The 14,835-nt window shown below is 40.0% G+C and overlaps 1 protein-coding gene across 4 annotated transcripts in view; it reads right to left on the bottom strand.

Annotated features, from left to right (window-relative positions):
- TEK (TEK receptor tyrosine kinase) overlaps window positions 1-14,835 on the bottom strand; it is a 99,054-nt gene that overhangs the window by 55,413 nt on the left and 28,806 nt on the right. For all 4 annotated transcript variants that reach the window (XM_060411016.1, XM_027964593.2, XM_060411017.1 and 1 more), the window contains exon 2: window positions 1,267-1,578. In XM_060411016.1, coding sequence (XP_060266999.1) covers window positions 1,267-1,578 — 312 coding nt within the window. The remainder of the gene's footprint in view (window positions 1-1,266; window positions 1,579-14,835) is intronic.

Raw genomic sequence — 14,835 nt, 5'->3', positions numbered from 1 at the left:
GTGAATGTTAGGGTTTTGCTAAGAAAGCCTTTTCCCTCATTTTTGATGAATAATGGTTTTATCACTTTGATCGTAAAATCTTGCTGCTTTAGGTCAGAACAGAGTCATTAAATGATGTTTACAATAACATCTCCTCCAACTGCCATGAGTTTGATGGACTGGCCCAAAGTTGCAACTTGTACCCACTTCTATTTTTCTTTGGTTGCCCCACTTCCATCACATCACTGCCTTGTGAGGCATAGCAAGGAGTAATAGTCCTTTTTTATATAATTAAATTTATTTTCAATTGAAGGATAATTGCTCTACAGCATTGTGGATGGTTTCTGTCAAACATCAACGTGGATCAGCCATAAAAAGGCTCTCGACATCCTCTGTCTCAACTGCTAAAATCAAACCACAATCTAACAAGAATGGCAGCCTATAAAAAGGGTCCCAAGTCTTCATGCCTCCTTGTATCCAAACTCTTGGCTGTTTAACTGTGCAGTGCCCCCCACATCTGGACTTTAGCTCGACTCTTTGACTTGCTTTGGGTAATAAAATGAGACAGAAGTGAGGGCGTACAGTACTGAGGCTAGGTTTCAAGAAACCCTGTATGTTTCCACTTGCTGTCTTGTACCCCTGCCTTCTCCATGAGAATATACCTAGGTTAGCTTGCTAACTGGTTAACAGTCAACTGGAACAGAGCCAAGGAGGCCCAAGCAATGCCAGCCTAATAAACCTACAGCCAGCCAACGTCCATACACTTGAGAAAGCCACCCAATCAAGACCAGCAGAACCACCACATCAAGCCAGCTGACTTAGACACACAACCTTGGACTGTTGTTATAGTACGCCACTGTGATTTCAGCTGTGTGTTACACATAATTACTGTGTCAATAGATAACTAATACACCAAGTAACTAAACTGAGTTGGCAGTGGACAGCTGTCTTCATTGCTGTGAATCATATTATATACACGTAACATGTCCAGGTCTCCACCAGGACCATGGAGTCCTCAGTAGAACATGTGATATATATGTTCATTTCATTTCAGGAACTAGGCACAATGTCTAGTGAAAGGGTTATATATGAGGGAGCTGGACTGGATTATCTCTTATCACTAATGCTCTGTACACTAGAGATAGTAACTCTTGGAAAGAGGCAGACAAGGTCTTCAAACTCCACACTCAGGTGGCTCATGCCCAGCCTGGGTGAGCAGCTGCCAAGACAAGAGGCAAGTGTGTGTCTCAGTAGACCTCATCTGCTCACAACCAAGAGGCATGTTACCTTGTTGGCGCATCTTCATGGTCCGTATCCTTATTGCCTGTCCTCGAACTCGCCCTTCACAGAAATAAGCACCATTGATTTTACTAGCCTTTTCTCTCTTCCAAACAACTTTTTTAGCCCATTCTCTGGTCGCATCTTGAGTCACTTCCAGTGGATCCTGGTGCTGGTTCATTAAGGCTTCAAAGTCCCTTCCGATGGTGATGGGCTCATGGGGGCGCCATCCAGAGGCAATGCAAGTGAGGGATGTCTCAGCATCAGACACAAGAGGTAGGGAATTGATCAGGATCAGGTCCATAGCACTGTCCACTGTTGCTGAAAGGAAGGAGGGAACATAATGTATAAGGAAGGTTATTAACATGGCCCCACAGGATAAGGTGGTTTCGCAAAGCTTTGTCTAAGAATAACTGTGAACAGTCTTTCTAAAATGCTACTCTGACCATGTGCTTATCTTCCATTGGACGAAATCTGAAACTCTTTACCACGGCATCAAGACTCTTTGTCACCTAGACCCTGCTAACCACTCTTACCCCACTGCACTGTAATGGACTGTTACTCATTCTCCGTTCCCAAAACAAGCTGTGCACAAGGTATCTTTTACTGCTACAGTGCCTAAGACATATTTAAGTATTCAGTAAGTATTGAGACAAAGTCATGATAATGGCTTTATTATTTTTATTATGAACTATCATTAATAATTACTATTTATGATAATTAAGTATTAATCAATTAGTGATAATGTGGTTCTATCCCAATAATTGGGGTTTTCCAGGTGGTGCTAGTGGTGAAGAACTTGCTTGCCAATGCAGGAGATGTAAAAGACAAGGTTAAATCCTTGAGAAAACCAGTGGGAAGATACACTGGAGGAGGGCATGGCAACCCACTCCAGTTTTCTTGCCTGGAGAATCCCATGGACAGAGGAGCCTGGAGGGCTACAGTCCAAGGGGTTGCAAAGAGTCAGACATGACTGAAGAGACTTAGCACACATGTGGTTGAAATATGTCAACCACATACACCATATTCTAACTTTATAGACTCTCATCATTAGCAAGGTATTGTCCAATTCCATAATAAATTCTACAAGGTGAGGGAGGAATGGAGTGAATTTTGCATTTTCTCCTGAGCCTCATCTTTGACAAATGTAGACAGTGTATTAAGAAGCAGAGATACCGCTTTGCCAACAAAGGTCTGTATAGTCAAAGCTATGGTTTTTCCAGCAGTCATGTATGGATGTGGGTTGGACCATAAAGAAGGCTGAGTGTCAAAGAATCGATGCTTTTAAACTGTGGTTTTGGAGAAGACTCTTGAGAGTCCCTTGGACTGCAAGGAGATCCAACCAGTCCATCCTAAAGGAGATCAGTCCTATCTATTTATTGGAAGTTAAAGCTGAAACTCCAATATTTTGGCCACTTGATGTAAAGAGCCAACTCATTAGAAAAGACCCTGATGCTGGGAAAGATTGAAAGCAGGAGGAGAAGGAGATGGCAGAGGACAAGATGGTTGGATGGCATCACTGACTCGATGGACATGAGTTTGAGCAAGCTCCAAGAGATGGAAGGACAGGGAAGCCAGGCGTGCTGCAGTCCATGCGGTCACAGAGTCAGACATCTATAACACAAATGAAGCTATCTCTGAAATAGAAACAGATTCACAGATATAGAGAACAGATCTGTGGTTGCCAGTGGGGAGAGGGGTAGGGGAGGGATGAAGTGGGACACTGCGGTTAGCAGATGCAAACTAACATATATAGGATGTATAAAAAACAAGGTCTTATGGTATAGCACAGGGAACTATATTCAATATTTCATGATAAACCATAATGGAAAAGAAATGAAAAACAACATATAGATGTATAACTGAATCATTTTGCTATACAGCAAAAATTAACAGAATGCTGTAAATCAACCATGTTTCAATAATTTTTTTAAAAAAAATGAAAGTGCTCTTCTGAGTCTAAATTGACTCCTTGCCCATATTTAAAACACTGTTTTGAAAAAAAGAAAAAAGACCCTTTTGATAACTACTGAGCTCATGGGGGTGGGGAAGCAGATGTTATGTTTTTACAAAATACCATAGAAAGGTGGTCAATCATTGCTGAGGATTTGGAGTGGCTATTCATCTACCTGCTCATGCCAAGCTCTGCGCCTGCCATGAAGTCCTCATATGTTTGATATATGCAGTGATGTTTTAAGGATGATCCTACTAGGAGATACATTTTAATCTGACTCACTAGGAAGAATTTCGAAGTCAAGTCTTAACGTAAGTAGGAGTTGGTGCTGTAATTTTTTTATTGTCAGGTTAACTCAACACACTGAGGGTAGAAAACTTGACCTGAATGGATTGTCCAAGCCTGACCCTCAAGCATCCATCTTGCTTCTAGCCTCGTTGATTTAAGATTTCGAGAGAGAGAACAGAGGTTAGGATAAGAAAAGTGTCACAAGAAAGGATGAGCTAAGAAACCTAGCAGGGGAACTGCAGCTTCCAAAGTAACACCAGAGAACAGCTGCCCTTCCACACGCACACACAGCCCTGCCTCCCAGCAAGTGCCACCTCTTCTCCCACACTCACTCATTCCAGATATGCTCCCAGAGAGAGTCCTCAGGAGGAAAGAAACACAGTAATTCTTTCAGCTCCAATGAGATCCTGGCTGATTTCTAGGGCCAGTTGAATGCTTTGCCAAAACCATGGGCTCTGCTCTGAACTCACCAAACTGGGTCAGCACTGGCCATGGTTTAGTTAATGACTTTAGGAAATAATAGAAAAGGCAGCTGATTTGAAAAGACAACCACACTGCACCTGCAAATAGTTTCTAGGTATGGGTCTAGTTTCTTTTTCCTTTTGCTCCTCCCGGCTCTCTCCCATTACTTTCAGAAAGGGAAAGAAAGGGAAATTGTATACACTGAGAGTCTGGATTTGACTACACGTTGCTACCCTTCTTCAGCATGTCAGTTACTGGAAGCTCTCTTCCACCTGTGAGTTCTCTGTCCTTTGTACTGCCATTTACCATAAAATAGCGGAAGAATTTTGTATATGAGCTTTAGATATGGGAAGAAGTACTTAGCAGGTTGCTGGAATGAATTTTAAAAATCATTCTGTCTTTCTTAAAATATGAACCTGTATTTTTTCTTGTTTGTATAGATCTAGAGAATTTCAGGAAGATGACTCATGAAGCTAAAAACAAGGGTGACCAATTGGGGAAAATGAGGTTACTGGGGGACAATGATGCAAAGAAAAATTTTCACTGTCCACTTAATGTAGACTGATTTTGAACCATTTGAACATTACCTACATGCCAAAAAATAAACCTAAAAATGTAAATGTTTTTTCTTGTCCCTAAAAATGGTGCATCTGGAAGGGAATCAAGAACCAGAGAAATATATATGTCTGTCATCATTTATGCCTACACACAGCCAAATCTTTTTGAATTACATCCAAATAATGCATTTTCTTTCTCTCTCAACTTTGGACTGGTGAGAGGAAATGTGATGTCATTCTATAGTGCTGGAAAAAAAATTGATTAAAATAAAATTTAAGTAAAGGGAGGAGGAGAGTGGCCAAACTTCACTTTCAAAGAGAAAAGAGAAGCAGAGGCCCCACTGCCACAAGTACAGCTGTAGCCTGCGGTCTCTTGAAAGGGTTCTGCCACTGGCCCCATGAAAGGTATGACTGCCACTGCATGACTCGTGCCATCAAGAATCTACTACCACTGGTACTTTCCTGAGAATAACTGCCAAGAGACAGAGCCCCCCCTGGGCTCACATGGATGTTCGTCCCCACGCCAACACCTTTTCTTCTACTACAAAACTATCCTCTCCAAGTCCGGTTGGAGACTGGCTTTGGGTGGTTTCACCACAATCACAGCCTGAAGTCGTCTGATCAAATTCATTAATTAGTTTAACTTACTCTACTAACATCAAGGCTAAGAGACTTCCCTGGTGGTCCAGTGGCTAAGACTCTGTGCTGCCAATGCAGGGTGCCCAAGTTTGATCCCTGGTCAGGGAGCCAGATGCCACATGCTGCCAAAAAAAAGATTCCTCATTCTCATTCTGAAACAACAAAGATTGAAGATCCCTCACGCTACAACTGAGACCTGGCACAGCCAAAATAAAAACAAATAATTTAAAGACAAACAAAAAAAACTCAAGGCTAAGAGTCTGCTGTAAGTAAGGTGTGTATGGAATTTCATACATCTTACATGTTTTAGGGATTGATACTATTTTCCCTCAGCAAAGATTTCACAAATACTTTTCAATATTTGCATAAAAGGGTGTCATGTTTGTAAGGTAATACTTGCTGCTATAACTGGGTGCCTGCTGAGTTAACGAATATTGTTCATCATGGTTGAAGCCCAGCAGTATCCTAAAATGTTGTTCTGCTCATTATATGTTCTGTGTGCTTTACTGAACACCTCTAACCTTCTGCAGTAAAATTTTCTCACTAAATTTCATTGTGGTAAACACAAAATGCTGCTTAAATTTTGTTTTTGCATATAGATTTTCTTGTATTCAGTATTGCTTTTGCAAAAGTAAAATAGAATCACTTAAGGACAAGTAAAAATAAGAGAAATCCCTTAAGAAAGAACTTAGAAAATGGACCAGGTGTGGCTGACAGAGAACAAAAATAAAATGGATCTAGGCAGTCAATGGCATCCCACTCCAGTACTCTTGCCTGGAAAATCCCATGGACGGAGGAGCCTGGTGGGCTACAGTCCATGGGGTCGCTGAGTCAGACACGACTGAGCAACTTCACTGTCACTTTTCACGTTCGTGCATTGGAGAAGGAAATGGCAACCCACTCCAGTGTTCTTGCCTGGAGAATCCCAGGGACAGGGAAGCCTGGTGGGCTGCCGTGTATGGGGTCACACAGAGTCGGACACAACTGAAGCGACTTAGCAGCAGCAGCAGGCAGTCAAAACATAACTGGTTTTCATAAGTCTTTCTTAGGAAACCCACAAAATAAAACCTAGAAGGACTTCTGATTCTGCTAAGGTCCTCCCTAGAAAAGCCCCTAATGAGAAGCTTGGATGAGAGCAAATCATCTAAAACTTGTGGCTGGACTGCAAGGACTGTCCAGCTCACTTACTAGTCACCCAACTGTAGCTTTTGAAGTGTTTCTGGTTTGCAAAGCTTGCGAACAACAAAGCTGCCCTTTTGCTTCAGGATAACCTTGATTCTTTTCTGAGATTGATTTCTAATTTAGGATGATACTTTGAATAATGACCCGCTACTTAAGACACGGAAAATATCTTTCTTTAAAAACATTCATAGAAAGGATTGTGGATTTAAATCTACACCCATATCGAGAACTATATTGAATTAGAATGAGCGACAAAGTCATGCTTTTCAAATTGTATTTCAAGGAGTTGTTATTTCTCATTTTCTAAGGAAGGTGTTCCAGAACGTTCTGAGAGGGGTGGAGGTGAAATCAAGAGAGTGCATTCCAGGCACGCCCACGTATGTATAGGCTCACTGATCAGCTCAACTTTTGTCTGTTTTACATTTGAGCTCCACATAAGTTTTCATTTGGGAAAAAAAGAACTTTCTTAAATAAAATGTATAAAACCTCAAAGGTCATCACATTACAGATGAAGAAAATGAAAGGTTAAACATGAATATCAATGAAAATACATTTCCCCGCCTCACAAGGTGCTGACTCCAATTAGTCTGCTGTCTCACATACAAGTTCATCACAGCAGAGTCAACTGTTGATTAATGCAGTTCCCGTGTCTTTGAAGCACTTGCCAGCTAAGAGCAAAAGAACATTAAATTATTGCATAGGGAGGCTATTCCCTTGTGCTTCTTTTTACCTCAGAATTGTGGTTTTGGGTGGAGTCTCACTAACATGTGTTTGGAATAGGATACCATGTCTTCAGAACAACTGTCTATATGATTTCTTGGAAGTGTGGTATTGACTGTGCTTCAATTTTTTCCGGAGTCTCCTTGGTTGCCTCACCTTTGTAACTCCTTCCAAGCAGCAGATATATTAAAATTCTAAATATTTAAAATGGCAAGGAGCACTAACTTAGCCAAAGTATTTTTGAAATCGGGCAATTGGCAGTGAGTGAAAAGATCTTGGCCCAAAGTTCAAGGCCCTGGCAATGAACCAAAGAAGCAAAGAGAACCTCAAGACTATCCAGGATTAGTTGGTGGAATTGTTTGGATTTTAGTTTAGGTATTTTTTAGGGTGTTCAGAAAAGGATACTTTTCTTCAGCTTTAAAAAAACACTCTAAGTTAGTTATACATTTATTCATCCATTTACTAATTTACTGAGTACTTCCCAAGTGCTAAGGTACTGCACTTGACCCTAGAGACACAATAATTACTAAAACAGATCTGATCTTAACTCCTATGTAAATAGACAAATGTGGAAGACAGACATGGCAAACCAATCACATAAATAAATGTAACACTGGAACCATGACAGGTACCATGAGAGAGAATTATATTATTATACTATGGGATAGCATAATAGTGAACTTAGTCAAACTTGGCTGATGTGGAGGAATGGTTTATAAATCAGCTAAGGCTCCCTGGGGAAGTGAAATTTGGCCTGATGGAGAGTTGGAATTATCAGGACAAAGCAAAAAGAATGCAAGAAACCAGTCAGGAAAGTTTTCCCCCAAAGGGAAAACACTCAGCAGGATTCTGAAGAATGGATACATATTCAGTAGGACTCACCACTAGAATATCCTTTCTTAAATCTATCCTAAGTGAAAGTTTTAGTGGCTCAGTCATGTTCAACTCTTTGCAACCCTGTGGACTGTAGCCCACCAAACTTCTCTGTCCATGGGATTCTTCAGGCAAGAATACTGTAGTGGGTTGCCATTCCCTTCTCCAGGGTATCTTCCTGACCCAAGCATCAAACCCAAGTCTCCTGCATTGCAGGCAGATTCTTTGCCATCTGAGCCACCAGGGAAGCCCTAAAGAAGACATTAATTTCTTTATCCTGAATTCCAAGAACTTCTGGCACCATTTCTATGTGGCAACTCTATGTTAACGTATTTTTAGCATATTCTCTGCCTTTTTGTGTCTCCTGAAGAAATCCAGTTCCCAGGCATGTTTCCAATACATTAATCTTTTTTCTTTGTTTCCAGTATCCTTTCATGTATGTAGTAAATCTGAGCAATAACTTCATCCTCATGGCTCCTTCCAAGAAGATACTGGGCAATTAATGAGGAGATACCAAAATGCACAAGGCTGGACATGACCAAAGGAAGTTGCTAGCTTTTTAATTGCATAGTTGGGAGTTAGACAAGGACATCCTTGATATGACTAGCTGTGTCTAACAACAAACTGTTTTCACTCAGGAGTTTTGCCAAAAGGCATGACGGTTTCCCACCCTTGCCTCCCAGATAGTGGATCCTCGTCTGCCTGCTGGAGGAAATGGCATCTCTCCCCACCTGTGAACACCAGGAATTTTCCATTCAGGATAAATATCACAAGTTCTAGTTAGAACATTAGAATTTGCACCAGTCAGTTTGCAAGCAAGTCTTCATTTTATACAGGGAATAGACAGAGCGTCCACACAGTGAAACTTCACAAAACACATACTTACATGCAAATTCCATTCTGAAAGGTGGGGCTGGAGGAGGCATGGCACCATCAAACCTAGGACTGTTTAAACTGGGAAAGACTTTAGAGATTGCCTGGTGCAAGCCTTGCCTGTTATAAAGGGTAAACTGAGACCCTTGGAAAAGAGACAGATTGGTAGTCATTCAAAGGCTAATAATAGCAAAGCCAGCCCTCAAGTGTGAATTTCTCTCCAGGGCCCTTTCTGCATCCTAGGGTAGTGGGGTAAAAGGACAAATCTTTAATGTGAGGGAATTTGGAATATTTACGAATTTGACAGGATGGTACCTGAAGAATTGAGAAACTTAGTAGAAACTGGGCCAGGGGAGGAAAGACAACCAAAATGCTGGGAAGGGCACAGGACAGAGAGTGGGAATTACCAGAATAAGGTTTGCCCCCTGCACAACTTCCCCCAAAACTTACAGTGCTGCTTTATACTCTTTTCTATTATTTCACCCTGAGGGAGGGATGCTCTGTAATTGAATCATATTTATCCACTGCCAGAAAATTTATCTGGCGTGAGAGGAATGCACCTTTGTAGCCAGGACACCTTTTCTTTCTGGGTTCTTCCTCTGCTTCAATCACCTGCCAAGTTCCCTTCTTCCCTTCTGCTGCCAAAAGATGTCCATAAACGTGCAAACCCACTCCCACAACCAACTATTTCTATCGTCCAAGACAGAATTCAACAAAATCTTTAACTCCGAAGTGTCGTGTTCTCCAGGTTCCAATAAAGAAAGCAATTTGGGTTGATTTGATTGCACAGTAAAGAGAATAATCAAGAATAGCTTTAAGTGATGACCCACTGAGAACTATCAGAAGAGCAAAGCAAAGAAATGAGTCTATAATGGAAGAAGTTCAGAATCATGACCATTTCTAAGAAGAGACAAGGAAAGAGGGCTAGCATTCTCAGCAGGCTTCAGATGATAACATGTTGGGAAGAAATCAAACTTTATTACAGACCATGTAACAGATACTGTGCCAGGTGCCTTACAACCTTTGTGTACTTGAATTCATGAAGGAGGGCATTTACATTCCATTCTATAGGTTTAAAAAAAAAAAAAACTCAGATGTTCTGTAACATGCCCAGTGACACAGAAGTAGAAAGATAGAATCTGAACCCATATCTAAGTTGCATTACCAGTCATGATGCTTCACTCTAACCACCATGAGAAAAGTCTATTTTGCCTATTGTCCACCATTGTATCTCTAACAATTAGCACAGTACCCTGATATAAACAAGCTATTCAATAAGCACTGATTAAGGACTAAATGGATAAATAAATGAATAAGTGGGGCTGGCTTTTGGTGAGTGAATTCATTCAATAAGAATTTACTTAATAAGTACTATGAGCTGGGCTTTCAGTGGGTGAAGAAAAGAACAAAATATGGTTTCTGCCTTTAAGAAGCTTACAGTCTGGTCATCCAAAGTCACTACTATATGCAAATCCATAAAGGAAAACACTAAGAGATTTCAATATAGAAAATGTCAAAAACATATAAAATTATCAGCCAACTACAGTAGATTGAAAAATAATGGTCATAATAATTTCTATTTCTTTCTATTGAGAAGTAAAGTCTAACTTCTCTACCCTTTGACTCTAGGCTTGGCCATGAGACTAGGCTTGGTCAGTGAAACATTAGCAAATGTGACAGACACAAACAGAGGCTTTCAATCTGCTTTTCCCCTAGGCTTGCTGCTTCCTACTTCTCTATGGGATCCTGAGACCACCATGAGGTAAAGTTCAGACTAATCTACTGGAGGGTGAAAGACCAAGTGAAAAAGTCAATAAATAAATCAGTAACAATTCACAGAGGAAGAAACACAAATTGCCAACTCTAGGGAACAAATGGTCACAATATTTTACATTTCCTTGGAAATTCATTTATGGGAGGGACGTGCTTGCAATATCTATAGAGTTACATGAAAGCTAACCCTAATTCATCACTTATTATATGTCACTTATTCCATGCGTGTAATGTGTAATACTGGAAAAGGAAATGGCAACTCCAGTACTCTTGCCTGGCAAGACAGAAGACCCTGGCGGGCTAAAGTCCATGGGGTCACAAAGAGTAGCACATGACTCAGTGACCAAACAACACCAACAATATGTAATAACTTAATCCTCATAGAATCTTATAGAATATGTACTATGATTATCTTTATTTTACAGAAAAGGAGACTAAGACAAAAAGAAGTTAAATATATATCATTGTCACACAGGTAATCGATGGTAGAGCGGAGATTCAAATTTAGGCAGACTGATTTTAAAACTCACTCTTTTAACATTTAAATTATAGTCATATTACACCACTTGATATCAAAAATCTATCTCCTAACAATTCAGTGAAGAAGGTTGTTTTTTTCAATGATAGTGTTGGAACAACTGGACATCCATATGCAGGAAAGCCCTAAACTAAAACCTCCTACATTATATAAAAATTAAATGAAAGTGGAAAGATATAAAACTTTGGGGATATGAAAGAAAAAGCTTCATGATGTTGGGGCTAGGAGGTGAGCTGTTAGCTAGGACACCAAAAGTGTGAACTATGAAGAAAAAAATGGATAAATCTGACTTAATCAACATTTCAAACTTTGATCTGTGAAAGATACTATAAATATCAAAATACAAACTACAGACTGGGAGAAAATATCTGCAAATCACATATATGACAAACAACTTACACCCAAAATATATTTTAAAATGCTCAAAACTTAAGAGCAAAACAACTGCTATCAAAACAATTCAATATTTTTAATGGGCAAAAGATCTGAGACACTTCACCACAGAAGATATGTGGATGGCAAATAAGTACCCAGAAAGATAGTCAGTATCACTGTCTACTAGGGGAATGCTAAACAAAACAATGTGAGGTACCACTACGCACCTACTAGAAAGGCTAAAAAAAGAAAGAAAGAAAGAAACCCCAAACAAACAAACAAATCCTGATAGTACCAAGTGCTAGCTAGAATGCGTAGCAACTGTAACAATCACTGCTTGTGGTATGGAAAATGGATGGTTCAGTCACTGTGGAAAATGGCTTGATCATTTTTCATAAAGTTAAGTATACATTTACTACATCACCCAGCAATCCCACTACTACATATTTACCCTACAGAAAACTGATGTTCATACAGTGAATGTTTATGAAGTGAAGTGAAGTGAAAGCCACTCAGTTGTGTCTGACACTTTGTGACCCCATGGAATTCTCCAGGCCAGACTACTGGAGTGGGTAGCCTTTCCCTTCTGCAGGGGATCTTCCCAACCCAGGGATCATACCCAGGTCTCCCACATTGCAGGTGGATTCTTTACCAGCTGAGCCACAAGGGAAGTCCTAGCAGCTCCATTTATTCATAATCACCCCAAACTGAGAAACCCAAATGTCCTCCAACAGACAAAAGCATGAACAGCTGTGGTACATCCAAACAATGAAAATAAAACTCAGTAATAAAAAGGGATAAACTATTAATATTTGCAACAACGTGGCATTATGCTGAGCAATAGAGACCAACATAAGAAGGTCACACACTGTATGGATGCATTTACATAACCTTCTGGGACAGGTGAGCTTATAAAGATACAGAGCAGATGAGTGATTGCCAGGGATTAGGAGTGGGATAGTTATGACCACAAAGAGGTGGCACAGAAACTCTTTCAGGGGGTGATGGAATTGCTCTCTCTGTATTCTAATGTGCCGGCAGTTGGAGGAACCTATATATGCATTAAAATTCACAAAGCTGGAGTTTTCCTGGTAGTCCAGTGGCTAAGATGTTGCGCTCCCAGTGCAGGGGGCCCTGGTTCAAATCCTGGTCAGAGAACTGGATTTCACATGCCACAGCTAAGAGTGTGCATGTGCTTAGACGCTAAGTCGTGTCCAACTCTTTGCAACCCCATGGACTGGATGTAGCCCACCAGGCTCCTCTGTCCAGGGGGATTCTCCAGGCAAGAATGCTGGAGTGGGTTGCCATGCCCTCTTCCAGGGGATCTTCTCAACCTAGGGATCAAACCCAGGTTTCCTGAATTGCAGGCAGATTCTTTACCTTCTGAGCTACAAGGGAAGAGTTTACCTACCACAACTAAAAAGATCGTGAGTGCCACAACTAAGACCTGGGGCAGCCAAACAAATAAATATTAAAAAAAAATACCCATAAAGCTGTACACACATCAAAATTAACTTTTTAATTTTTAATATTAATTTTAAAATTATGATAAACCTTCTTAATTACCAGAACAAGTATGTAGATAGGCGATATTTCCTGCAGTCCCAACTGGAAACACAGATTATACACAAGAACATGGGTAAATAAATGATGATTCATTCATTTGATTGAAGACTATAAGTTTGCATGGAATTATATCCTTGATTTATTAAGTGAAGAAAACAAGATGCAGAACATTTTTGCACAAATATTGAGAAAATCCTAGAAATCATACACCAAGCTGGTAACAGTGGTACTTCTGACTGATGAAATTGCCAGGCTTAGGGATCAGGGGTGGGGTGAGGAGGAAAGCAGATGTCCACTTATTGTTTTACATATTTAGCATTGCATTTCTTTTGTCATTTTAAAGATTTTTATTTAGAACAGAAACACATATAACTAACCAATCCAATGGCAGTGTTCTCCTTAATTCCTGACACACTGTCTCCTTCCTTAGACAGTGAGCTCACAGAAGAAAAGAACTCTGTTTTGTCTCTCTCCAGTTCCTAGCACCAAGCACTGTGTTTGACAGAATGTGTGTGTATTTTTAATATATTTCAGTTGAATTTGAAGAATTCGATAGTAATTAAAAGTAGTACATCTTTTTTTTTCTTTTTGGAATTTTAAGGCCAAGAATGCTCCTTTGATTAAGTTTTGCTATAAATTTTCTTGAAAAGATCTTTGTTTACTGAGTTTTTAAAAATTAGTTTTTATTAGAGTATAATTTATTTACAGTGTTGTGTTGGCTTCAAATGTATAGAAGAGTGAAGCATATACATATATTTATATATGATTATATATACATATACATGTATAAACACATATATTTATACATATATAATGATATATACATGTATGGTGGTGGTTTAGTCAACTAAGTCGTGTCCAACTCCTGTGACCCCATGGCTGTAGCCTGCCAGGCTCCTCTGTCCACAGGATCCCCCAGGCAAGAATACTTTAGTGGGTTGCCATTTCCTTCTCCAGGGGATCTTTCTGACCCAGGAATTGAACCTGGGTCTCCTGCATTGCAGGCAAATTCTTTACCAACTGAGTTATCTAGACGCTTCTGTATACAAACATGTTATACATATATGTATATCAACTTTGGATTCTTTTCCCATTTAAGTCATTAAAGAATATTGAGTCAAGTTCTCTGTGTTATACTGTAGGTTCTTATTAGCTATTTATTTTACATATAGTCAAAGTGGTACATCTTAAACCCAGGTGAAAAAATAAATAAATAAACCCAGGTGACAATTTTGTGAATTGCTAATTGCAGGGCACCATCAACAAGATAGTGGAGTTGTTAAGACTTTTGGTCTTGAAGTTCTGTCTCATTTCCATCATCTGTAAAATGCGAAAATAACATCTAAATCATTGACTTTTGTGTACAGGATTATTAGTATTAGCATAGCACGAAGCCAGTGTGTTCAAGTGAATCTGTATGAAACTATAATAGTCTGTGTTAGCCTCGGGGGAAGGGATTTTTTTTTTTTTTTTAAGTCATCTTGGAGCTAAGGTACCCACAGAAGGAAGAACCGCTAGTGGCTTTGTGTCCTGCTGTGTGAACACCCTCCTGCACACTTCAAACCCACATGAGCAGGAAACAGGCCGATCATGAGCTAAGGAAGATTCCCTGTGTTTCCTTCCAAAATCCTTTGATTCTTGTCTCCTTTCTTACAGGAATTACCTTAAGAGGAAACGAAATCTCAGTCCATGCAAATGACTCTGGAAAAGCAGTTCCACAATCAGCTTGCTGGTGTGGAAGGAGCCCTGGAGAGATCAGGTGCTACTCAGGGATGGAC

The sequence above is a fragment of the Ovis aries genome, chromosome 2 (assembly GCF_016772045.2).
Source record: "Ovis aries strain OAR_USU_Benz2616 breed Rambouillet chromosome 2, ARS-UI_Ramb_v3.0, whole genome shotgun sequence".
In the NCBI taxonomy this organism is placed as follows: domain Eukaryota; kingdom Metazoa; phylum Chordata; class Mammalia; order Artiodactyla; family Bovidae; genus Ovis; species Ovis aries.
Note: the sequence above shows the minus strand (reverse complement) of the source record. Positions and strands in the feature narration are given on the sequence as shown.